This window comes from Scyliorhinus torazame, chromosome 7, assembly GCF_047496885.1.
Source record: "Scyliorhinus torazame isolate Kashiwa2021f chromosome 7, sScyTor2.1, whole genome shotgun sequence".
NCBI classification, from domain to species: Eukaryota; Metazoa; Chordata; class Chondrichthyes; order Carcharhiniformes; family Scyliorhinidae; genus Scyliorhinus; species Scyliorhinus torazame.
The window spans coordinates 272,282,876-272,309,341 of record NC_092713.1 but is presented as its reverse complement, the minus strand read 5'-3'; the positions used below and the strand labels follow the sequence as shown (position 1 = coordinate 272,309,341).

Below are 26,466 nucleotides of genomic sequence, written 5' to 3'. Positions count from 1 at the left end.
CCAGGACCCATACTCCTCCATAAGCACGTACAACTCCACAAGGTGGACCCGTTGGTTGAAAGGGTGCAGTTACTCCACGCTAACCCCCCAGTATGCCTACGTAGCGTACACCGACGGCCACCAGGATACTGTCTCCCTCAGGGACCTGGCACCAGCAGGTTCCCCACACACACCCCTCCGGCCTGGCGCCACCCTCTCCTCCCCCGGTGCACCCAGCAGCAATCACCCCCCCCGGGCCCATCAGTCCTTCCCCTGCCCACGCCCGAGGATGAGGAGGATTTTGGCACGCTCCCGGAGTCACCGAGGACCAGACCGGCACCGGAATCACCGCCACCACTGCGTCATTCCCAACGTCCGATCAAGGCCCCGGACCTGCTAAACCTGTAATTGGTTCGGGTCTGTTAAAGCACCAGTCTCCAAAATTTTTTTTGCCTCTGTATATTAAAACTTGTTCTGTATATAGTTCTCTGCCACCCCCACCGGTCTCAATTTTAACAGGGGGTGAATGTGGTAATCACCACTGTTGTATATATTAGGAGAATTGTGGTAAGGCCTTGTACTACAGGTACGGGGGTAGTCCCTGCCTGCTGGCTCCACCCAGTAGGCGGAGTATAAATGTGTGCTCCCCATACAGCAGCCATTTTGCCAGTAGGAGGCCACACATCTTCGTGTAATAAAGCCTCAGTTGTATTCAACTCTCGTCTTTGTGCAATTGATCGTGCATCAAATCTTTTCAACCTTTTTTATCTTTTGTAATACATTCCATTTTCTTGTTTAATATTGTTTTATTCTTTGTTAAAAGTGCCCATGCAAACTCCTGTGAATGTGATCAGTAACTGCCCTCCAAGGTTTCTTCAAATAAATGTTAGGATTTTTCAAGCCAGGTTTCATTGTGGGATGTGACTTGACCAATATTAACATTAGCTGGGATTGTAAAATATTCTAGCCCTCTAGATATAAAAGTCATATTCCATTTTTGGACCTGCCCTGGCATTTTAATAATGAATGTACATGGACACAAAGCCTATTTGGAACTCCAACATTTTGCCAGTCAGAGGGCACTCTGATTTATCCTTGGGTCTAAAGTGGTACACCTCAAACTTGCCTATTTTAAAATCCATTTGACAATTGTGCCCATTCACGTAATCTCTGAATATGTCCATTGTTGTATCTGTAAAATCACTTCGACCAGTGTATTGATCAAAAATGTTACCAAGGTGCCCTTATTTGCGAGATGAACAAAGGACAAAACACACTTTTCCACATTGTTGAGTAAGAGAATTGGAATACAAAGTATGACTCAAACTCACAGCTGAGCTCTAGGTTTTACCAGCACTTAGTGAAGGAGGCTGGCCAGGCTACGATCATCCAGACCTCAACTCGTTCATGGGAAAACCAGGATATTCCTGTTTATTCAGTCGGGGTGATTCAATCAAGACCCATTGTCCTCTGAAACACCCTTGTCTGACCAGCTAACAACCCACTTTGAAGTCTGATGGCTTCTTTTGTCTGTCCTTCGTCCTGCTGCAAAGTTGATCACCTGTCTGGAAATTTGTTACATATTCATAGCATGGCCTTGTTCTGTTGTGGAAATGTCAGTAGGCAATCACAAAGTCCATATTGCAATAAGAAGCTTATGTGTTGACTTTTTTAATATAAATTTAGAGTACCCAATTATTAGTTTTTCCAATTAAGGGACAATCTTTCGGTTTTGGGAGTGAAACCCACGCAGACACAATGTGCGAAATCCACACAGACAGTGCACCCAGGGCCAGGATCGAACCCGGGTCCTCAGTGCCATAGGCTGCAGTGCTAACAACTGCGCCACTGTGCTGCCCTCTTGTGTGTTCACTTGAGTGCTCTTGCAGACAGCCAATATCGATTCCAGCCAGGGCTTCATGTGGTAGTTTCTGTTTCTAGCTTGTGTGTCTTGTCAGTCTGTTTTCAGTACCACACTATGTAATTTTTGCTTCCATCTACACTGCTCACACTACTGCTTATCTTTGTGCCATCAGCAAACTTGGATATTGGCTCTTTATTCTGTCATGCAAATTAATAAATACAGTGAATAATTGAGGCTCCAACACCGACACCTATTGGATGCCACTAGTCAATCCCTACTCTCTCCTATCACCCAGCCAATTTTCTAACCAAGTAAATAATTTATTCTCCACTCCCAAGAGCTTCAACTTTCTTTTTATTTTATTTTAATTTTAATTTTTATTGCTTATTGTCACAAGTAGGCTTCAAATGAAGTTACTGTGAAAAGCCTCTAGTCGCCACATTCCGGCGCCTGTTCGGGGAGGCTGGTATGGGAATTGAACCGTGCTGCTGGCTGCCTTGGTCTGCTTTCAAAGCCAGCGATTTAGCCCTGTGCTAAACCAGCCCCACTTACTACTTTATGAGGGACTTTATCACATGTCTTCCCCGCCCACTATTTCAGTCATGTCTCCAAAACATTCAGTCACATTTGTCAGGCATGACTTGCTCTTTGCAGAGTCATGCTAGCTCTCTGATCCCGCCCACTATTTCAGTCATGTCTCCAAAACATTCAGTCACATTTGTCAGGCATGACTTGACCTTTACAAAGTCATGCTAGCACTCTTTGATCAGTTGAAAGTTTTCAAGATGTTCAGTTACTTTATCCTTAATTATAGGTGCACATAATTTCCCAGTAACATATGATGAGCTTTGTTAACTAAATCATGTATACAGAGTGGCATTTGTCATCTCCAACAAGCAACTAGAGCTCTTTGGTCCACAGAGCAGCAATCAATCAACTGAGATGGCTAACACTCTAGATTTGAAACCTAAACACTACTTTGTCAAGTAAAGTGGGGGCCTCTATCATTATGGTTGCTCTGTCAGTCAGAGTGTTGTCCACTCCTTCGTCAGTCACCTTGTTTACCCTATTTTACTGATTCCAAACCTATAAAACAGGATGTGTCCACCTGGTTAAAAGCAGCTAACTCGAGAGATTAAAAGATGTCAGTAATTGTATAGCAATTGTCTGTGTTTAGGCTTATGTACAAAACTTAATGCAGTAGCACTTTTAAGAAATTGTGAAGAGGCTTTATTCTTGTAATTTTCGTATATAACCATTGTGTAATGTGGTTAGGTCTATGAAGGTTATGGACAGACTGAGTGCACAGCTGGATGTACCTTTACCACACCTGGAGACTGGACATCAGGTACTATATGATGCCTCTATTGCTATTTTTTCATAGATTTCATAGAATTTACAGCGCAGAAGGAGGCCATTCGGCCCATTGAGTCTGCACCGGCTCTTGTAAAGAGCACCCTACCAAGGTCCAACACCTCCCCCATAACCCAGTAACCCCACCCAACAGTACGGGCAATTTTGGACACTAAGGGCAATTTATCATGGCCAATCCACCTAACCTGCACATCTTTGGACTGTGGGAGGAAACCGGAGCACCTGGAGGAAACCCACACACACACTGGGAGGATGTGCAGACTCCGCACAGACAGTGACCCAAGCTGGAATAGAACCTGGGACCCTGGAGCTGTGAAGCAATTGTGCTATCCACAATGCTACCGTGCTGCCCCCAGTGTATGTGCGCTATATATCCAGAGGTTTATGTAAGCTTCTTAAACTATGCCCCAGTTTCTGGTGTAGTAGGATATGGTGTACTAGAGAACTATCGCAAAATGCCGTAACTTTCAGTTCAGAACGTTAGTTGCTGTCCTTTGGGAAACAGCCAGACTATGTTTAAGAAAGAGGAAGAGCTTCTCTGGTTGGCTTCTGAGTAGAATTAGAGGTTTGAGAGCTGCTTCTTACCTATTCTGTATCTCAATCAAAGGATGTTTGGTGACCAAAGAAAGGTAAAATCAGAGTTTGGATTATTTTTTTTTTGGAACTCAATTTTGTTAATCATAAAATTTCTAGTGCAGAAGGAGGCCCCTTGGCCCATCGAATCTGCACTGACTTCTCTCTTCTCGCCCACTCCCCACCTTCATAACCCCACCTATCCTTTACGATATGAAGGGGCAATTCAGCATTGCCAATCCAGCTAACCCGCACATCTTTGGACTGTGGGAGTAAACCAGAGCACCCGGAAAAAACCCATGCCGACACGGATAATGTGCATACTCCATACAAACAGTCACCCAAGGTCGGAATCTAAGCTGATGCTGTGAGGCATCAGTGCTAACTATGTGCCGCCCACAATGTCCCATGGTGATGCACATATTGGAAGACACTATCCGTTTGGCCATCTTCTGGAAACACAAATTTGGGGAAGTATTACAAAGAGTTACTATCATCAAATGTCAAAATTACTTCCATGATTGAGACCGGGGCACATTTCAGATCAAGGAAGGATAGAAGACAAGACATCAAGGGAAGTGGGTATATGGGCGATTAAGGCAAGTGAGAGGGAGGAGGAGGAGGATGGATGAGGTGTGATGTGCCATCAATTAACACAAGTCGAGTAGTGAACAGTTTACCACAATACATATAATACACTAACGTGGTTTACCACAAGGTGGAGGAAGGAATGGATAAAAGGACAGGAGAGGAGGAAAAAGCAGGAGAGAAAGCAGAGGAACAAGGATGAGAATAGTGGAATGAGAAATGATGGGAGAAGGAGATGGAGGAAATGAGAGATGAGGAGGGAGGGATGGGACAGGAAATGGTCTGGGAGGAGGAGAAATTGGTGGGGACAAGAAAATGGTATGGGAGGAGGTGAAAAGGTAAAGGAGGAGAGCTCGAGGTAGGGAGGAGAGAGGAAACGTGGAATGACAGCAGAGGAAAAATAAAGAGGTAATAGTGAATAATGGTTATGAAGAGGGGAGCGGAGGGTAGAGACGGGGGAAAAGGAGGAAGAGAGATATAGAAGGAAGAGTAGAAATGATACAAAGGAAAGTAAAAGTGATGAGAAATTAAAGGAAAGAAAGGAGGATAGGAAAAACATTGCAAGGAGAAAAGGAAGCCACTGGAGGAAAGAGGAAGAAAGACAAAGGGGGAGATTTTCTGCACCCCCCCCCCCCCCCTCTCCCCCCAATGGTGTGTTTCGTGGCAGTGGAGGCGGGCTGCCATTGGCTAATGGCTGGATCTTTTCCGCTGTTAACCAGGTCCCCCCCCCCCCCCCCCCTCCCCGGTCGGAAAATCTGCGGTGAGGGGGTGAAGGAGAAGAAGGAGCGTAGAGGAATACAGGAAGAAAAGTAGGGGATGAGGATGGGAAGGACCAGGATGGGTGTGGAAGGCAGGAGAGGAAGGGAAGAAGAGCAGCAGAGATGGGGAACGTGGAGAGAGTAGGAAGGTGTTTGGGTAGGGTAGCGGCTGGGAAAGACGTGGGGCGGCCAAGAAGAGAGGGGAAGAGATCGGAGAAGAAGAAAGGAAGCAAGGTGGAGGGAGGAGAAGGGTAATAGTAATGGGATGGAGAGATGGGGAGGCCCAGATGGGACGAGAGGAGAGGGAATGTGATATAATGGGGATAGGACGATAGGGGGGAAGGGAGAGATGGGAGAAAACTGAAGCGAGGAGGGTCCAGTGAATATAAGTGGTGGGGATCATGAAAACCGAGGCGAGGAGGGAGGGTGAAAAGGGAATGTATTCGGGAGGAAGGGAGCACACTAATTTCAAGAGAGGAAATAGCAAGGTGGAGACATGAAGAAGGTGACTGGGCAGAGGAGTGAGGGGGAAGCATGAGATGAGGTGGATTGGCCATGATAAACTGCCCCTAGTGTCCAAAATTGCCCTTAGTGTTGGGTGGGGTTACTGGGTTATGGGGATAGGGTGGAGGTGTTGACCTTGGGTAGGGTGCTCTTTCCAAGACCCGGTGCAGACTCGATGGGCCGAATGGTCTCCTTCTGCACTGTAAATTCTATGATGGTACTAGTAACTTGGACAAATGTGTATTCATTAAAGAAAGTAAGCACTAATTTGTTGAGGGCAAAAAGTGTTTAACTAACTTGAGTTTTGTGTAAAGCAAGTGTCATACTGTTGATGTGGTACACATGAACTTCCAAACCGCATTTGTGTCATACAACAGGCTTGTCAGCAAATGTAGAGCCCATGGAACAAAATAGACTGTAGCAACATGGCTGTGAAACTGCCTGGGTGACAGGAAACAATAGTGTTGTTAGGCTGGATGAAGTTAATAGCAGAGTTCTCGAAGGATTGTTCTTCCTGATGTATATTAATGACCTAGGTCTTGACATATAAGGCACAATTTCAAAATTTGCAGATGATACAAAAGTTGAAAGTTGTAAACTATGAGGAGAATAGTGTAGAATTTCAAACAATATAGCTTGGTGGAATGGGCAGACAAGTGGCATTTGAAATTTAAAGCCGAGGTGTGAAGTGATCATTTTGATGGAAAAACAAGAGGAGGTAATATAAAACAATTCTACATGAATGCAGGAGCAGAGGCCCTTTGGGATATATATGCAGCACAAATAATTGGTGGTAGGATATGTTGCGAAAGTGGTAAATGAAACCGTGGTAGAATCCTGGGTTTTATAAATAGGGCCCTGGAGTACAAAAAATGGGAAGTTGGGATAAACCTGTATAAAACACTGGTTCAACTGAATTGTGACATGTTCTGGGCACCACACTTCAGGAAGGATATTGTAGAATGTTGTGGGTTCCTCACATCACTTTCGACAAGGGCTTCCAACAATATACTCAACAGCTACATACGGTACTTGTCCTCTGCCCAAGATCCTGGGGTTGGCTCCAGCCCCGTGACCTATATAGTCGTGTCATCACCTTCTCATGTGACCGTTCATATCTACAGAGGGTGAGCTGAAAAGATTAGTGAGAATGATATCAGGGTGAGGAACTTCAGTTATGTGGATTGGGTGCAGAGACTTGGACTGTTCTCTTTGGTGAAGAGCAGATTAAGAGAAAATTTAATAAAGATAGTGTTGTGGGCCAGGGTTTAGAGAACCCCAAAGTGTATCATGGAGTTCACCTGACCCACAACCTTTAATAGATTGTGGTATGGGGAGCACAGGGCCCACTCTACAAGTGTGGTACAGCAGAAATGGACAATTATTTTTTTAAACAGCAAAATCATGTTTATTCTAAGAACTCAAATTAACCTTTCTAAAACAAACAGTGAACATCTTAGCAACCAGTAAATCAAATACACCCCCCAAAGAATACAACATTAAGTAAGCTGTCCTTTTAACACCTTGAAGACTTAACAAACCTTTAAACAGAAGCACATCAGGGTTTACATTCACTACTGAGAACATTTATAATTCTGAATTCACCAAATGATCCCGAGATAGTCTTTCATGGCAGAGAGCTCAACAGTACAGCTGCTTTGTCTGACTTCAGCTGCAACACACTGAAAAACGAAACCAAAAACACAGACACACCCAAGCTTCTCTCAAAGTGAAACTAAAAAGCAGAACGAGAGCTCAGCTCCACCCACACTCTGACATCACTGCAGTAACATGAGCAGCCAAACATTTCTTAAAGCGACATTCTCATGACAATAGATAGGGAGAAACTGCTCCTAAAGGTGGAAGGATCCAGAACCAAAGGACACCAATTTAAAGTGATTGGCAAAAGAAGGAAGGAAAATATGATGGAGAACTTTTTAATGCACCAAATAGTTGGGGAATGGAATATGCTCTGAGGCTGCAGTGGTGGCAGTTCTAATTGAGTCCTGCACAAGAGAATTGGATAATTACTTGAAGAGAAATGTTGTAGGGCCACATGGACCAGACGGGGGATCGGGATTAGGCAAGATGCTCTTGCATAAAGCTGGCACAAACACACTGGGCAGAGTGGCCCGTTTTTGTGACTTATGATTCATAAGAGAAGAGGGGGTGAGGGGAAGGGAAAGGAGGAGGAGAGTGTTAGGAAAGGAGAAGGGAAGGAGATGTGAGATTAAGAGGGAGACGGAGATGGGATAAACCAAGGGACAATCAGGGGAGTACGTTTGAGCTTTAATGGTTAAATTGCAATTTGCCCCTCACTTGGTTGTTCTGTCAATCACGCTGGTATTTGTCCCTTCATTGATCACTATTGGGTTTACTCCATTTTGCTATTTTATCTCTGTTTAAAAACTCTTGGGATTGTTCTCCTTCCTTCCCATCTTGTTCCCACCTAACCATCTCCAATGCATCGTACTGCAACTGTGGTCTAAAGTCTGCACAAGGTCAATATATTCCTGATTTTTAAAAAATTAATAATCTTTATTGTCACAAGTAGGCTCACATTAAAACTGCAACGAAGTTACTGTGAAAATCCCCTATCGCCACACTCTGGCGCCTGTTCAGGTACACTGAGGGAGAATTCGGAATGTCCAATTCACCTAACAGCACATCTTTCTGGACTTGTGGGAGGAAACCGGAGCACCCGGAGGAAACCCACGCAGACACTGAGAATGTGCAGACTCCGCACCGACAGTAACCGAAGCCGGAAATCGAACCTGGGACCCTGGTGCTGTGAAGCAACAGTGCTAACCAGTGTGCTAGAAAACAAAGCATTCTGAAGGTCCTTTTGAATATCTTGTATGCTTATATTGCCACCTTAATGACCTCTATCTGAATGCCAAGGTCCCACGACGACTCCATTTTGTAAAATTATATTTGTTTTGTATTTGTCCTTTAGTTTTGTGTTCATAGTCTTTAAACCTAATTATCATGTGACCATGAATTAAATTACAATTTCTCCTTCTGTGATGTAATGATTATCATTTGATTATTAAGTTGCTTCATTTTCATCCTGCAGGTCATGTTGGGGCTCCACTGCCATGTAATTATCTCAAACTTATTGATGTAGATGAAATGAAGTATTTTTCTGCAAAAGGAGAAGGAGAGGTAGGTAAATGGTTATCTTTTATCATATTCTTAGCCATTTTCAGGTATTTTGTCTTCAATACCATTCCCTCTTTCAATCAAAGGGATATTTTACAAGAATTGAAATTTAGGGCAGCACGGTGGCACAGTGGATAGCACTGTGACTGCGGCGCTGAGGACCTGGGCTCGAATCCCGGCCCTGGGTCACTGTCCATGTGGAGTTTGCACATTCTCCCCATGTCTGCGTGGGTTTCGCCCCCACAACTCAAAGATGTGCAGGTTAGGTGGATTGGCCATGCTAAATTGCACCTTCATTGGAAAAATATAATAATTGGGTACTCTAAATTTAGAAGAAAAAAAAATTGAAATTTTTCAGAAACAAGCAAGGGTTCAATACTAATTCAATAGCTATTTCAAAAAACTAGCATAGATACGATAGACAAAATAGATTCTGATTCTTGGGGTAAACTTTCTGTTGCACTCAAACTGATGAGCAATGGTACAGAACAATAAGGGCACTGGTAGGTTTATTTTATAATCTTGTTGGTGGACTTTAAAGACTGTAAATGCAGTATGCTTAAAGATTGCATGTTAATCACCAAGTGGGCCTGGTTTTTCTAAAAGTGCTCAACAGTTGGCAACATTAGACGTGCCCTGGAAACCTATTTTTTGTGTATGCCAATATGCCTGTTCAGGCATTAGGTTCTTTGCATGTGGCAAAAGGGGTCTTTGAGGACCTTCTGTGATATAGAATTGTCTCTGCTGCCAGTGTTAACCACCTTTAGAAAAAAACAGGTCTGCTTGGGGCTTAAGGTGGAGTCTTTAAGGGTACTGCTGCAGACCTCCACTAAAAGAATAGACTTATTGTAACGTAGAAATGGGAAGAACAGCAGCCCTTTTTTCCCACCTCCATTCTCAACCCAAGTTGCAACCTTGACCCCTGCCTTGCTGTGTTGCCTCCCCCCCCCCCCCCCCCCCCCCCCCAATTACCACCTCCTCCTTTTTGGCATTTTCTGCCAATGTTGCCTCCATTTTTGCAACCTCACTGATCATCGCCCAAAAAACTGGCACGGTGACATTGAATTTCTAGATCCTGGATTTATCCTGAATTTCTAGATAGGACCAGGATCCAATTAGTCTGCCTCCCCTGAAATGGAATGGCCTGCCTCTTTATCTTTTTTCCCCTTCCCCACCCCATAGTACTGTGATGACCTCACTCTACCTCATCCCAGTGAAGAGACAGACAGGTCACCCTGAGCTGCTTGTGACAATTTCGAGCAAAGCATATGCCAAGTCAAGGGGGCCTAACCTAAAAGGATCAGTCTGAATTTGGAAGCAATGTGAGTTGAAGTTTTTTTTTTTACATCATTGCAAATGATCTCTACATTGTAGATCTGTGTAAAAGGACCAAATGTGTTCAAAGGCTACCTCAAAGACACTGAGAAAACAGCTGAAGCACTGGATAAAGACGGTTGGCTGCATACTGGGGACATTGGAAAATGGTTACCTGTACGTATTTACCATTTAAATATCATTGTGTAGTACAACTGAAAAATAGTTTTCTTTATGGTTAGATTTTAGAAATGAGCGGAATCTTCTGATAATTTGTCAGGAGCATCGGTTTCAGCAAGAAAACTAGCATGTAGCTCTCCAGTTGCACAGCCGAGCTTTCTCTCCAGATCCCCTCTGGCTCTCTGTGCAGCATGGTTCCTGTGTCACCCTGATGGGGCAGGGCCTGATAGAGTCTGCAAAACTGGCTCCACTGAGATCAAGGCGCCATCTTTAAAGGGCACTCCAATCTGCATTCAAAATAAAATCCCCCTGCCCATGGGCAGTGCCTGGGCAAGTCCCTCTTCCCCGGAGGCTAGACTTATTTTGCACCCCTGGCAGGTTCCCCTCAACTGCTTAAATTTTTAAAAACCTATTGGAAACTTTGTTTAATGTATGAATATCAGTGAGGGGAAGCGCTTTAATTAGATTTAAATTTTATTGAAATAAGGTTCTCACACAGCGGGAACTTTGTTACATTACACGTGAGGGGCGTGAAACCAAAAGAGAAAGTGCTGGAATATCTCATCAGGTCTGGCAGCATCTGTAAGGAGAAAAAAGAGCTAACGGTTCAAGTCCAGAGATGATCCTTTGTCAAAGCTGAGGGACGTGAAAAATCAGATGAGATCTCGCCGGCGAGAATCTCATTTTCTGATTCTTGCAAGATGTGGGGCCCACTTTGCTGTTTATGCTGGCAGCTAACATGGGTTCAAAATCGCTCCCAATACATTTGATGTTGCCTTTTATAAAACACAACACACCAGTTATTCAAGATTCATATCAAAACACTGTAAACACTAAAATCTATCTGTTTATAGAATGATAGATAGTTAAAGGGCAGTTATACGATTGTTTGGGACATGGAATTCTATCCAAAGATAATGGACCTGTTTCTCCTAAAAAAAATGTGGCGGATTGTTCAGGGAGTTTCCCGCCGGCTCTATCGGCGAGTTTCCCACTGCTATTCAATGACATTTAGTCACTTTTTTGGGCCCTGGGGGGGGGGGGGGGGGGGGGGGGGGGGTTCTCACCGGTTTAGCCCACACTTGGAACTTGTTTTAGCACTGGGGAGCACTGGCACCCAGGCAGTGCTCCTGCTGGCTTGGCAGTGCCAGGGTGGCAGTGCCAAGGTGCCCGTGTTCCGGAGGGAGGGCCAGGGACCCACCCTGCACTTACCCTGACCACCCAGGGCTCTCCGGTGGCCCGGGAGACATCCCGGGTGCCGTTCCGCCTGATCCATGTTTGTGTGAACCGGCACTGATCGGCGCCCGACTGCAGCTTCCCTGGGAGGCCGGTGAATTGAGGAAGGCCAGTGGATCCCGCGCAGGTAGGTTGTAAGTAGGTTTATGACCTACTTCCACGAGCGTCATTCATCTCGCCCATTTGGGAAGGGCTCCAACTCTGAAGTGTCGTGGGTCTTCAGAGAATCCTGGGAGGCGAGGAGCTGTCAGGAGCAAGCAAGCCTCTCCCAGCATTTTCCGGCCAAATTGCGCTCAAGCGAGAGCCCAATGCGGCCGGAGATTCGCACCCAATGTTTACTGCCCTTGTATTCCATATTGTAAACTTGAATGAAAAGACATTGGATCTACTGAAATTTTGAATCCTATGGCTTAGTGGGAATTGGTTTGGTTCATTCTATTTTTATGAGGAGTAGAAGTAATTTGGGTATTAGAATTCTGCAAAATGGGAAGAAAAAATATTGGAATGTGGAAAAAATGGCATAAATAAGCTGCTTGGTCTATTTGAATCCTGCACTTAAGACTATTTGTACAGTCACCTGGAGTTGACCAGCATACTAATTGGAATGAATGAGTCATAGTGGGCGCGATTCTCTGCTCCCGCGACGAAGTGCCCATGCCATCGTGAACGCCGTCGAGGTTCACGACGCGCGAACGGCCCCGATCCCGACCGATTCAGGGCCCAAAAATGGGCTAGGATCGGGGTCGCGAAAGCCGCGTCGTCACCACGCGACGCCCATCATAAATGCGTCATACGCGCACAGAGGACCCGGAGGAGAAGAGAGAGGAAGAGGTGGCTGAGCCCCGACGAGCCGCACCGAGGTTCCGGGACACGGACACCCTGCTGGATGAGGTCGAGCACAGAAGGGGCACCCTCTTCCCAAGACGTGGGCATCGCCAGCCATCCAGCGCGGTGAGGCGCGGTTGGCACCGCTGTCAGTGCTGTGGGGCAGACCCCACCGGACGGGGGAGCAGTGTCGGAAGAAGCTGCACGACCTCACTCGGGCTGCCAGGATAAGTGCCATGAGGGTGCCTCCAGGCACCCCCCCCCCCTACTCCCCGGCACGAGGGGGGGAAGTGGGGTGGTGGTGGGTTGGGTTCAGGGCTTCAGGGGGGGGGGGTTTGGGGAGGTCAGGGTGCCCAACGATTTACTCGACCCACATGAGCCCCGGGACCCCCCTGGAGCGAAGCCATGGCCTGCTGTCTCCTGAACCAGCAAAAATGTAGTTTAGATCTGCACGCCCTGATGATACCCGCCTAATTGTGATGCTTTATCCAACCCACCCCCTCCACCACCCAGGACAAGACAGCTCACAACCAGCGTGAGCGTATGAGAACCGGAGGGGGTTCTCCTGTGCTGCACCCCCCAAACGTTCATGAGCAGAGGGCTCTGGACCTCGCTGGGGGATCTGCCACCCGGGAGGTTGCGACATGCCAGCTCGGAGGCGCAGAAGCAAGTGAGAGAACCCTGCATGTCCACCCCCGCCCCCCCCCCCCCCCCCCACCCCTGCCAATCCGTCATCGTCTCCCTCACACATTGCCCACTGCAGCCTCGATCCCCTCCCCTCTCACACTCATGCCACTGCACCCTCTCTCCCCTCTTTTTCCCCCCCCCCCTCACACTGTGCACCCACCACCATCATACACCCGGGCCACCGTGTCCAACGAACCCCAAATCTTTATGTTCCCCAGGGCCAGCCGGCGAACGTCCAGGGACGTCTCGACCAAGAGACAGCGGAACATCGCCAACCACAAGTGCACCCAGGGACGCACGCCAGAGGTTGGCAGTCGGTCGGACAGGAGGGCAAACCTCTCAGTATGGGACGCAGGACCGGGACACTCACACCACCGAGATGGACCATAGTGAGGGGCACAGGGCGGACATTCATGAAGAATCGCACATCAAGGCCACACACTCTGTGGAATCACCTGGAGGTCAACACGACATGGCCCGCATGGAGCTTGCAGCAGGCCATGAGTGGGAGGAGAACAGACAAGTATTCCTAACGGACGATGACCTCGAGCTTGCGGCACTGCTGTCTCCCACACCATACACCATCACAGAGACACTCCCCTCGGTTGGGCATATAAGTGATGAGGCTCCCGGGTCACGGTCTGGTGCGCACCCCGCATCCGACCCGGTACAGCAGGTGGAGTTTGGAGCAGCCGTGGGGCTGGACGGTCGGAGGGCAGCCCAGGCCCAGCAAACAGCTGCCACCCAGACGGTTTCCAGGTTCCTGGATGTACTTGACCCACCCGGACAACCGATGCTTGTGGACACCCAGGGACTGAATAACGGGATGAGGGCCATCTTCCAGGACCTGCACACGCAGTTGGAGTCCATCCGCGTTCAGGAGCAGGGAGTGGTGCCGCTCATCGCAGCCACCCAGGCCGACACCGCACAGGTGGTGTCCGCGGTGGAGACCAGGGGTGAAATGGTTTCGGCCATGGGTCAGGTTCTGCAAGGTGTTGGGCTTAATGTGCACGCGTCATCCATGGCCCAGGAGAGGGCTGCCCTCTCACAGGTAGCCATGCGCCAGAGCCAACACGACATTGCCGCCGCTCTCCTGGCTTTGGCCGAGTCTCACCATGCCATGGCCCGGTCCCAGCAAGCGATAGCACAGTCCCAGCAGTCCGTCGGGGAGAGCATTGACCGTCTGGCGCACGTGATGGAAGGCGTCGCGCACTCACAGGTTGAGATCGCACAGTCCTTGGCAGGAATGTCGCACTCCCTGGGCTCCGTCTCAGCGAACATTCGGACCGTGGTCGATACCGCTGCAGGCCTCCAGGACTGGCAGCGCCAGGTGTTGGTGGTGCGACGGGGCATGTCTCTGATCGCATCTCCGTCCCACAGTGAGGCCCGGGGGCCACCGGGCTCCCCGAGGGAGGCGGAGGTTCTGGGGCCGTCCCGGTAGCTCCATCAAGGGACGTCCCGGTACACTCGGCCTCCCCCCCGTTCTGTCCCTGGCGCATCTGGTGGGCAGCGTGCAGGTCAGGGTGGCACAACGCCATCCAGCACGCCCGCCGAGCAGCCTGGCCCATCGAAGCCGGGCCGCCCCAGGAAACTCGTGCCGACGGGGAGCCATGTCGATGGGCGTGATTCTCAGCAGTCCGCCTCCACTCCTGCTGTACCATCTGGGAACACACCTAGACATAGTGGTTGGGCCCGTAAGGCAAAGAAGTTAGGCACGTAAGAAGTTGGCACGGGTGCAGGGCACAGTTTAGTTGTAGGGTAGTGAGTTCAACTCACTGTTGAATTTGACTTGTAAGACTCTGTGCTATGTCCGGTGCCAGGGGGCTCGTGAGGGTGCCCGATTGGCTCAGTGGTATACGAGCGGTTCAAGGTCTGTTCCGGATGTGCTGACCCTTTTCCCCCCTGCCTCCCATAATCGGACACCGTTGTCCTCGGCACACTGACGCCAGCCACCCCACACGGGCATGTGGTGAAATATCCGTCACGAAGGCTGTGACCACCGGAGTGCATGGTTCAGCTATAGCCATGAGTCAGACCTCGGCTGGCGAATTGGAGCACACAGCTCATCGCAGAACGGGCCGTCATCATTCAACATGGCACTGTTCACACCCGTTTACCCAATCATCACTGTTGTGCAATCCCGTGGTGCCGCAATGGTAAGGTGATGTGGAATTGGTGCCGTGAACGCGGTGCGGGGGGGTGGGTGCTGTGTGGTGCCCGTGTGCAGGAGTGACGGTGCAAGTGGCAGTGTTCAGCGATTTCCCACCCCCACAGTGCGTGAACCGTGCGGCCACCAACGCGTCGCATGCCCGCTGTCCGCGGCGGTGCCGTCGTGCAGCCTCCTGGACGTAACCAGCACCTGGGCAGTGTCTGTGTCCTGCGCCCCTCCCCCCACGCTGATGCGCGCCATCATCCTCATCCTCCGCATCCTCCTCTTCCCCATCCCCCTCATTTGCGTTCGCTCCAGTGCCATCGGGTCCTCCCTCCGACTCCTCCACCAGGTCATCTCCCCTCTGCATGGCTATGTTGTGCATCGCACTGCAGACCACAACCATGCGACTGACCCTGTTGGGATGGTACTGCAGGGCCCCTCCGGATCAGTCCAGGCATCTGAAGCGCATCTTCAGCAGGCCGAAGCACTGTTCCACCACACCCCTGGTTGCTGCATGTGCCTCGTTGTATAGGCTCTCCGTGTTGGTCTGAGGCCTCCGTATTGGCGTCATCAGGCATGACCTCAACGGATAGCCCTTGTCGCCCAGCAACCAGCCCCTCAGCCCGGGGGGCATCCATCGAACATTGCGGGGATGAATGAGTGTGCCAGAATGTATGCGTCATGCACACTCCCGGGGTACTTTGCACACACGTGCATGATCTTCATGTGGGGGTCGCACACCACCTGAATGTTCATGGAGTATGAGCCCTTTCTGTTCATGAACACTTCCCTGTTGTCTGCAGGTGGGCGCATGGGGACGTGCACACCATCGATGACACCCTGGACCATCTGTACCCCGGCCACTTTGGCGAATCCACGTGCCCGTGCTTCCTGCTGTGCTCGGTCCTCGGGGAATTTTATGTACCTGTCCGCGATGGCGTACAAGGCGTCGGTGACGGCCCTGATGCACCTGTGGACCGATGCCTGTGATATCCCGGAAAGGTCCCCGCTCGGCGCCTGGAAGGAACCGGTCGCATAAAAATTTAGGGCCATCGTCACCTTGACGGAGACTGGTATCGCGTGTCCTCCACCAGTTCCCAGTGGTGCGAGGTGCGCCACGAGGTGGCATATATGAGCGACCGTCTCCCTGCTGAACCATAGTCTCCTCCTGCATGTAATGTCAGGTAGGGCCTCGAACGACATTCTGTCACGGTACACCCTCGGCCTTGCTGGACGCCTGTGGTGCCCTGGCACCACCATCAGTGGATCCTTCTGCTCCTCCTCCTCCTGCTCCAGCCCCCCCCAAGCACATCCTCTGCATTCCTCGCCAGCAGGGGTTCAATGTTCCCCTCGGCATCCCCCTGTACATTCGGGTCCTGACCGCCTGCGGCCTGCGCGGTGACGACTGGCCACTCCGCGGCCATCCCCTCTGCTGCACCGGCAACCGCTGCATCTGCAGCCACTGTGGGCAGTCTGACTCTACGCTGCCGGATGGCAAACTCCAGAGCTGCGGCTCCAACCACAGTAGTGAACATTGCTGTCTGGTTGGCATACATGGTGACCTGCAGGAGGGTGGTGAGGGACAGAGAAACGACATGTTACACGGAGGTTCTTCCACACCTTGCCAGCCGGGTTGCATGGGACACCTGTGTGCCCCAGTGGGATGGTCGTGCTACAGATGCGCACCCAGCCTAACATCTGGTCACTGTCTGCGTCCAACGGTCAGTTCACACCATCCTCCTCACCAGTGTGCCGCTCGCCTGTGCCCATCAGCCACATGGCAATCTACGGCTGTGTCCTCATCACCGTCCTGCCATATCAGGGCGGCTGACATGTGGCATCCGTGGATGGACGATACCATCCACACTCTCCCTCACCCCCCCCCCTCCCACCTGCACACACTCCCTCACACCCCCCCCCTCCCACCTGCACACACTCCCTCATCCCCCTCCCACCTGCACACTCTGTCTCATCCCCCCCCCCTCCCACCTGCACACTCTGTCTCATCCCCCCCCCTTTGGCCGCAGCCTTCTCGGGGAAGCCGACCCGGTCTCCGGGAGCTGCGGAACAGTCCGCTCACCTCCTCACTGCTCAGCGTCAGCCAGCACGACTGGCTGATGACTTTAATACCAGGTATGAACGGCGACGCGTAAACTGGGGTCACGCCGTTGGGACTTCGGCCCATCCGGCCCTGAAAATAGCGGGGGTGGCGGAGAATCGCCATTTTGGGTGTCTCGGGCGATTCTCCGGCCTGCGCCGCGCGGAACTCGACGGGGCCGTTCTCGCCACTTGGGTGAATCGCGGGAGGGCGTCGGACCGGCGTCGCGGGAAAATTTGGTGACCCAGGCGATTCTCCCAACCGGCGCGTGAGCGGAGAATCCCAGTGTGTTTGTTAACGTGTTTCAGTACTTACAAAGTTCATTTAAGTGAGGGAATTTAATATTTTGATGAAGTAATCCATTTCGGAGGGGGGAGGGGAGGGGGGGGGGGGGGCTAGTCTTAACCTTCACACTTGCCAGTTGAGAGTTTCAGGACATCCAGTTTAGTACATTTAGATAAAAAATTTTGGTTGGATGAAATGGAATCTTGAATGTTACATTACCAATTCAGTATCCCATTGGTTAAATATGGAAACATCACAAACAGTTCCATTCCGTTGGTAAGTTTCTCACAATCCGATTACTGTTTTTTTTTAAGCTGGCAAATAGCTGGAAACAACCAATAAAATATCAATTGCTGTTTTTGTTTTTTAAAAATTTAATTGGTTTGGGCCTCAGATAAAATAAACAATATTGATAACATTTTTAAAACAAATCCACAAAAACATTTCCAGCTAATAAACTAGTTAATCTGTTAGTGATTTTAATTAGTTGAGGGATAAATCTTTGGCCGAAAGACCAAGAGAGTTCTTTGCTCTCAATAGTATCCACCTGAATCAGGGGAACAGGCAAATATGTTGGTTTAAAGTCTCCTCCAAAGGGTGGCAGTCCAAAATGGAGATAAAAGATGCACAGATATATCTTGCCTTTGACAGTCTCGAGATGTCACCTATGAAATGTAATCACTGTTGTAATGTAGAAAACAACAGTTTACAGACCAGAATCTCCCAATAAACCGTAATGTTGGGATAACTAGATAAGATGTTCTGGTGATGATGATTGTGGCAGAAATATTGACCAGAACACCAGCAAGAGCTCTCCTGAAATAGCAATGAGATCTTTTACATCTAACTGAAAAAGCAGCACCTCCCAACACTGCAGCCCTTCTTCCGTACTGCATCAGAAAGTGAGCTCTTTTCAAATTTAAAATATACTCTTTATGTCCAAGAATAATGTCATTGAACACCAACTATATTGTTTAGTAATACATTGTGCAATATATTACAGCTGCTGTTAGAAAGCAGTGTAGCTTTGACATTGTGAAGGTTCTATGCTCTCACATGGCCATGTATAGGTTGAAAACTGATTTTAATAGATACGAAATAAGAGCAGGAGTACATGACATGGCCCATCAAGCCTTCTCCTATTCAATCGGATCATGGCTGACATTGGTCATCAAGTCCATTTTCCTGTCATCTTCTGATATCCCTAAATTTCCTAAGACACCAAAAATGTATCTACCCAACCTTGAGAGAGATGATATCTTGGGGCTTCAAATGAATCTTTGTAGGTAGAGCTTAAGGATGAAAAATAGACAGCTACATTGCTAGGTCTTTATTATACACCCCCAGGTAGTCAGCGGAAAACTGAGGAGCAAATATGTACACAATTCGTGGAGGTGTGTAAAAATAATAAAGTGTAATTATATTAGGTGATTTCAACTTTGCAAACATTAATTGGGATAGTCATAGTGGAGTGGATTTCTTAAAATATGTACCGAAACCGTTTAGGTCAATATGTGGAGGGTCCAAGAAAGGATGGGGCAGTGCTGGACCGAATTCTGGGAAATGAAGCTGGACAGGTGGTTGAGGTGGTGGTGTGGGAGCATTTTAGTGATGGTGACCACAACATGGTACAATTTAAGCTTGTTGTGGACAAAGAAGTAGACCAGTTGCAAATTTTGGATTCAGGGAGAGTGGATTTTAGTAAAATAAGGCAGGATCTGGGCAGGATAGACTGGGAACAGCTGCTCGTGGGGAAATCTACAGAAGAGCAGTGGGAGGTGTCCAAAAAGGAAATGGGGAGGGCACAGGCCCAACATGTTCCACTCTAGGGCAATAAGCAGGAGTAACAAGCCCAGAGAACCATGGGTGACCAGGGCTATACAGGATACAATGAGAAGGAAAAGAGGCTTTTAACCAGTACAAGGGGAGCAAATCAGCAGAGGCATTAGTGGAATTCAGAAAGTGCAGAGTGGAGCTTAAGAAAACCAAGTCGGAGAGCGAAGAGGGGATATAAGAAAGCCCTGGCTGGTAAAAGTAGAGAAAATCCCATGATATTCTGTAATATCTTCCTCCGGATAATATCCTAGGCCCAACCATCTTCAGCTGCTTCATCAATGACCTCCATTCCATCATGAGGTCAGAAGTGGGAATGTTTGCAAATGACTGCACAATATTCAGCACCATTCGCGATTCCTCAGATAATGAAGCAGTCCATGTCCAAATGCAGCAAGACCTGGACAATATCTAGGCTTGCACTGACATGTGGCAAGTTACATTTGCTCCACAATGCCATGCAATGGCCATCTCCTACAAGAGAGGATTTAACCATCGCCCCTTTACATTCAATGGCATTACTGTTGCTGAATCCCCCACAATCAACATCCTGGGGTTACTATTGATCAGAAACTGAACTGGACTAGCCATATTAATACTATGGTTATCAGGACAGGTCAAAGCCTCGGGGTCCGATAGTGAGTAACTCACCTCCTATATAACCAGGGAAAGAGTAGGGCCCATTAGGTAAATCAAAGGGACAATCTGTGGGTGGAGCCAGAGGGCATTGGTAGGGTGTTAAACAAATACTTCACAATTCATTTTCACCCAAGAGAATGAAAAGGTAGGTTTGGAACTCTGGGAGATGGACTATGAGGTTCTTGAGCAAATTGACACAGGGAGTGACAAGGTATTGAAGGTGTTGGCAGGCTTAAAAGGGAACAGATCTCCAGGTCTGGATGAATTGTGTCCCAGGTTGCAATGGGCGGAGATTGCATTGGCTCTGACACAAATGTTTAATTCCACTCTGGCCATGGGGCAGCTTCCAGAGGACTGGAGAATAGTTGATGTGGTTCCACTATTTAAGAAGGGTTGCAGAGATGAGCCAGGGAACTACAGACCACTGAGTCTCATGTCAGTGGTAGAAAAAATATTGATCAGAGATAGTCAAGATGGCTTTGTCAGCGGGAGGTCATGTCTAACAAATTTTGAGGAGGTGACTGTGTGTAGATGAGGGTAGTGCAGTTGATGTAGTTTATATGGATTTAAGTAAAGCCTTTTGCAAGGTCCCACATGGGAGACTTATAAGAAGGCATATGAACATGGGATACAGGGTAATTTGATCAGGTGGATTTAAGATTGGCTTACTTGTAGAAGGCAGAGAATGATGACAAGAGGCTGCTCTCATGACTGGAAGTCAGTGTCCACAGGGATCTATGCTGGGCCCCTTATTATTTTATATTTATATAAACAACATAGATGACTATGTGGGGGGTAGGATCAGTAAGTTTGCAGATGCACATCCAAAGTTTGCACATTCAAAGATGTGCAAGTTAGGTGGATTAGCCATGTGAAAATTTCCGCTTAGTGTCTTGGGATGTGCAGATTCGGTGGGGCAGATTAGGGTGGGAGGGGTGAGCCTAGATAGGATGCTCTTTCAGAGGGTCGGTGCAGACTCGATTGGCCGAATGGCCTATTTCTGCAGTGTAGAGAATCTATGATATGACACAAAGATTGGCTGGGTGGTTAACAGTGAGATTGAGTGTCTTGGGTTACAGGAAGATATAGACCAGATGGGCAGATAGTGGCAGATGGAATTTAACGCTGAAAAGTGAGAGGAGTTACACTTTGGAAGGAATAATTTGACCAGGAACTATTTAATGAACAGCATGACACGTGAGAGTTCTGAGGAACAAAGGGACTGTGGCCTGTTTGTCCATAGATCTCTGAAGGCAGAAGGGCAGATTAATAGGGTGGTGAAAAATGTATATGGGACACTTGCCTTTATCAGTTGAGGCATAAATTACAAAAGCAGGGAGGTCATGTTGGATTTGTATAGAGGTTTGGTGAAGCCAGTGCTGGAGTACTGTGCACAGTTCTGGGCACCATATTACAGGAAGGATGTGATTGCACTGGGGAGGGTGCAGAGGAGATTCACCAGGATGTTGCCTGGGATGGAACATTTTAAGTTCTGAAGGGGCTAGATAGATTTGGGGGGGGGGGCTGTTCGCTGGAGCAGAGAAGACTGAGGGGCAACCTAATCGGGGTGTAAAGATTGAGGGTCATGGACAGGGTGGATAGGGAACATTTGTTCCCCTTAGTTGAAGGGTCAGTCACGAGGGGACACAAGTTCAAGGTGAGGGGCAGGAGGTTTAGGGGGGGGGACATGAAGAAAAACGTTTTTACCCAAAGGTTGGTGACGGTCTGGAATGCACTGTGTGGGAGGGTGGTAGGGGAGAGTTGCCTCACAACCTTTAAAATGACCTGGATGAGCACTTGGCACATCATAACATTCCGGACCAAGTGCTGGCAAATGGGTAGGTAGGTCAGATGTTTTTTCACATGGTGGTGCAGACTTGATGGGCCAAAGGGCCTCTTCTGCACTGTGAGATTCTGTGAAATGCATTCAACAATGGAGCATCCACAACATTCGGAGGTAAAAAAATTCAAGATTTGCATCCTTTATCTTGGTCCTAAATAATCGGTCCCTTATCCTGAAACTGAGCCCCCATGTTGTAGATTCCTTGACCAATGGATACAATCTCTCTGGGTCAACCCTATAAAGCCCCTTCAGAATCTTGTAGTTTTCAATGAGATTGCTCCTCATTTTTCTAAACTCCAGAGAATATAAACCCAATTTACTCAACTTCTCATCATGGGACAAGCTTCTCATGATGGGACAATCCCTTCATCTCAAAGACCAACCTTCACTGCACCATCTCCACTGCAAGTATATCTTAAATGTGGAGATCAAAACCACATGCACTACTCCAAAACTCTGTCCAGCTGTAGAAAGACTCATTTATTCTTGTATAATGCCATTTGTCTTTTTTTTAAAAATAATTTTATTAAGGCATTTGTATGTTCATTAAACACAACCAAATTCAAAGTAAGAACAAACAAGAAATCTCATAAAAAATAAATAACACCCAACCGCCCCACACTGCCTGTCGTTACCTTCCATCCACCTTGCCTTCCCCTCCACTCATCTTGCTTTCCCTTTTTCCTCCCCCGCCCCCTGCTGACATCTCAATTGTCCTTGAAGTCGATTAAATGGCTCCCACCTCTGGGTAAACCCATCCACTGACCCTGTCAAGGTAAATTTAATTTTTTCCAGCCTAAGGAACTCTGCCAGGTCGCTCACCCACGCCCCTGGCTTCGGTGGCTCCGAGTCCCCCCACTCCAACAAAATCCGTCTCCGGTCTTTCAGAGAGGCAAAGGCCAAGACGTCGGACTCTCTCACCCCCTGGACTCGCTGGTCTTCTGCCACCCTGAATGTCGCCACTTCTGGACTCGGGACCACCTTCACCTTCCGCACCTCAGACATAACGTTCGCGAACCCCTTCAGCTTCGAACATGCCCAAAACAAGTGATCATGGTTCAAAGGCCTCCCCGCGCACCGTCCACACCTGTTCTCCACCCCTTCAAAGAACCTGTTCATCCTGGCCACCGTCACACGCACCCTATGCACTACTTTTAATTGAATAAGGAAGATGCGTTCACTATCCTCAAACCTTCCTCCCACAACCCAGCCTCCATTTCCCCCCCCCACCCCCACTCCTCTTCCCACTTCCATTTAATTTCTCGTTTCAGGGGTCCCTCCCATTCCATTAATTCCATGTAAATCTCGGATGCCTTACCCTCACCCACTCCTGCTTTTGACACCACCCTGTCATGTAGACCCAGGGGCGGTAGGTCAGGAAGGATAGCACCTGCTTCCTCACATAATCCCGCACATGTAAGTACTAGAACTCATTCCCACTGGGAAGCTCATACCCTCCTTCCAATTCCTCTAAACGCGAAAAGTTGCTTCCCACAAAAAGGTCCCCAAACCATTCAAACCCTGCCCGCCGTAACCCCGCGTCCAATCCCCCGGTACAAATCTATGATTCCCGCAGATTGGTGCCCACACCAGGGTACCTTCCAACCTCAGATGCTGCCGCCATTGTCCCCACATCCACAGGGCCACCACCACCACAGGGCTCGTGGGGAGCCTGGCCGGCGAGAACGGCAGTGGTACCATCAACAATGCCCCTAAGCTTGTGTCCTTATAAGAGGCTGCCTCCATCCACTCCCACGCCAACCCCTCACTCATCACCCATTTCTTAACTATGGCTATATCTGCTGCCCAATAATAATTTACTTGGGGGCTGGTTTAGCACCGGGCTAAAGAGCTGGATTTTAAAGCAGACCAAGGCAGGCCAGCAGCATGGTTCAATTCCTGTACCAGCCTCCCCGAACAGGCACCGGAATGTGGCAACTAAGGGCTTTTCACAGAAGCCTACTTGTGACAATAAGCGATTTTCATTTCATTTTCATTTCATTTCATTTATATTTGGCAAGGCAAGCCCCTGTACCAATAGCACCTTCTTTACCCGTGGAGATTTCCCCTCACGTAAACCCCGGAATCAGAGCATTAATTTTTCTGAAAAAAGATTTTTGGAATGAAGATCGAGAGGTTCTGGAAAACAAATAAGAGCCTCTGGAGAACCATCATTTTCACTGTTTGCATCCGCCCCACCAGTGATAACGGGAGCACATCCTACCTCTTAAAATCCCCCCATATGTGCTCCACCAACCATGCCAAATTCAATTTATGTAGTTTTTCTCAATCCCGCACCACTTGGATGCCCAAATACCTAAAGCTTGCCCCCACCACTTTGAACTTTAAACAGCAGCTCACCCAATCTCCTTTCCTGCCGCCTTGTCTCGATTGGGAAGACCTCACTTCCCCATGTTTAACTTGTATCTGTAAAAACAACCGATTTCCCCCAATATCTCCCAGTGGATCTGCTATATAAAGCAGCAGATCGTCCACATATAGCGAGACCCTGTGTTCCACCCCCCCTCCAACTCCTTGATGCTCTTAAGCGCCATTGTCACTGGCTCAATTACCAGGGCAAAAAGCAACGGGGAGAGTTGGCATCCCTGCCTTGTCCCACGGTGTAGCCCAAAATACCCCAAATTCACTCGCTTCGTCCTTACACTCGCCACCAGCGCCTTATACAGCAACCGGACCCAGTCTACAAACCCCTGCCCGAACCGGAACTGTCCCAGCTCTTTCCACAAATACTCCCATTCCACCCGATCGAACGCCTTCTCCGCGTCCAAACAGACTGTCACTTCCACATCCTGACCCTCCGGGGACATCATTATCACGCTTAATAACTGCCTAACATTATCCGACAGATTCCTCCCCTATCACCTTCAGCACACAGTCCTCAATCTACGAGGCCAAGATCTTTGCCAGCAGCTTGGCATCCAGCAGCTATATCAGGCAGTAGGATCCACACTGCTCCGTGTCCTTATCCTTCTTCAAAATTAAGGATCCCGAAGCATGAGATAACATAGGGGGACGTTCCCCCTTATCCCTCGCATCATTGTATGCTCTCACCAGCAGGGGCCCCAGATCTCCAGAAAACATCTTATAAAATCTACTAGGCACCCATCAGGGCCCGAGGCCTTCCCTGCCTGCATCGCCCCCAAACACTCCATTACTTCCACTAATCCAATAGGGCCCCCATCCCCTCTACCAGATCATCCTCGATCTCCAACCCGTCTAGGAGTTGCCACATTCCCTGCCTCGCAATTGGCCCACTGCCTTCCCTGTTGACACCAGTCCAAACTCCAACTGGAGCTTCTGCCGCACCTTCAACAACCCTGCCTCCGGTAGAATCTATTCCACCAACCTAGCCATCTCTGCCCGCTCCGTTCTATCCCTATGCGCCTGGATTGATATGAACTCCCTCCTAACCACCGCCTTAAGCACCTCCCATAGCATGCAGCCGAAACCTCACCCGTGTCATTCAGCTCCACATATCCCCAAATGGCGGCCCACACCCTCTCGCACACTTCCTCATCCACTACCTACCCCACATCCAATCTCCACTGAGGGCGGTAGGCGCCCCCCTCCCCAGTCCACTTGCAAGTCCACCCAGTGCGGCATGTGGTCAAAGACCACAATTGCCGGGTACCCCGACACGGACGCCCCCGCCAGCAGTGTCTTATCCACCGCAAGGTAATCGATCTGCAAGTACACTATGTGCACGGGGAGCAGTACGAAAATTCCTTCGACCCCAGCCTCCCAAACCTCCACAGGTCTACCTCCCATGCGCTTCATGAATCCCTTCAACTCCTTTGCCATCTCCGACACCATCCCCGACCGCGGACTCGACCGGTCCAACCCTGGCTCAATGACCGTATTAAAGTTCCCTCTGGCATCCCAACAATTCTTAAATTTTATCTCCGGGAGCGTTCTCCAGATCCTCTCCCTTCCCCTTTAGCCATTTCTGGGTCTCTTGCATCATCCTGATCTCGGCCGCCAACGAGATACGCTGCTCCTCTTGCTCCACCACCGCCTCCTCCACTTTCTGGATCAGCTGTCTCCAGGTATCCAAACTTTGCGCCACGATCCCCGCTTTTAGCGGGTCTACCACCTTCGCCAGATCCTCCGAAGCCTACCTCCTCTGCTGGCTAACCTTCTCATTCAAGAAGTGTACCAACTGTTCTGTAGACCATTGGGCTGGTAAGGCCAACCCTTTACCCTCCGCCATCTTCCCTTATGTTGCACAAAGAGATTTTTGCTCTAGCAGCTCCTTCCTTCTCGATGCGGACTTCAGGTCTGCGAATCCATCCACCGACACCGCCGGTGGAGTAAAAATTTCCTCCACCACCTCTACATCTTTTTCCACCAAAACATCCGCCCAGCAAACAGGGAAAAGGACCGAAACAAACACTGAGTGGGAGCTGCCAAATGTCCGACCACTTACACCATGGCCGCCACCAGAAGTCGCCATTTGCCTTTTTAATTTCTTGCTGCCACCAGTGTGCTAGATTTTATTTTGTTTCTTGTACCAGCACACAAGAGTCTCTTTGAACATTAGACACGTAAACG

General features: G+C 48.9%; 1 protein-coding gene across 1 annotated transcript in view; it reads left to right on the top strand.

Moving 5' to 3' along the window:
- Nucleotides 1–26,466, top strand: part of LOC140427037 (long-chain-fatty-acid--CoA ligase 6-like) — a 299,763-nt gene that overhangs the window by 248,696 nt on the left and 24,601 nt on the right. The window contains exons 15-17 of the mRNA XM_072512470.1: nucleotides 3,119–3,191; nucleotides 8,717–8,805; nucleotides 10,177–10,293. Of these exons, the coding sequence (XP_072368571.1) occupies nucleotides 3,119–3,191; nucleotides 8,717–8,805; nucleotides 10,177–10,293 (279 nt within the window). The remainder of the gene's footprint in view (nucleotides 1–3,118; nucleotides 3,192–8,716; nucleotides 8,806–10,176; nucleotides 10,294–26,466) is intronic.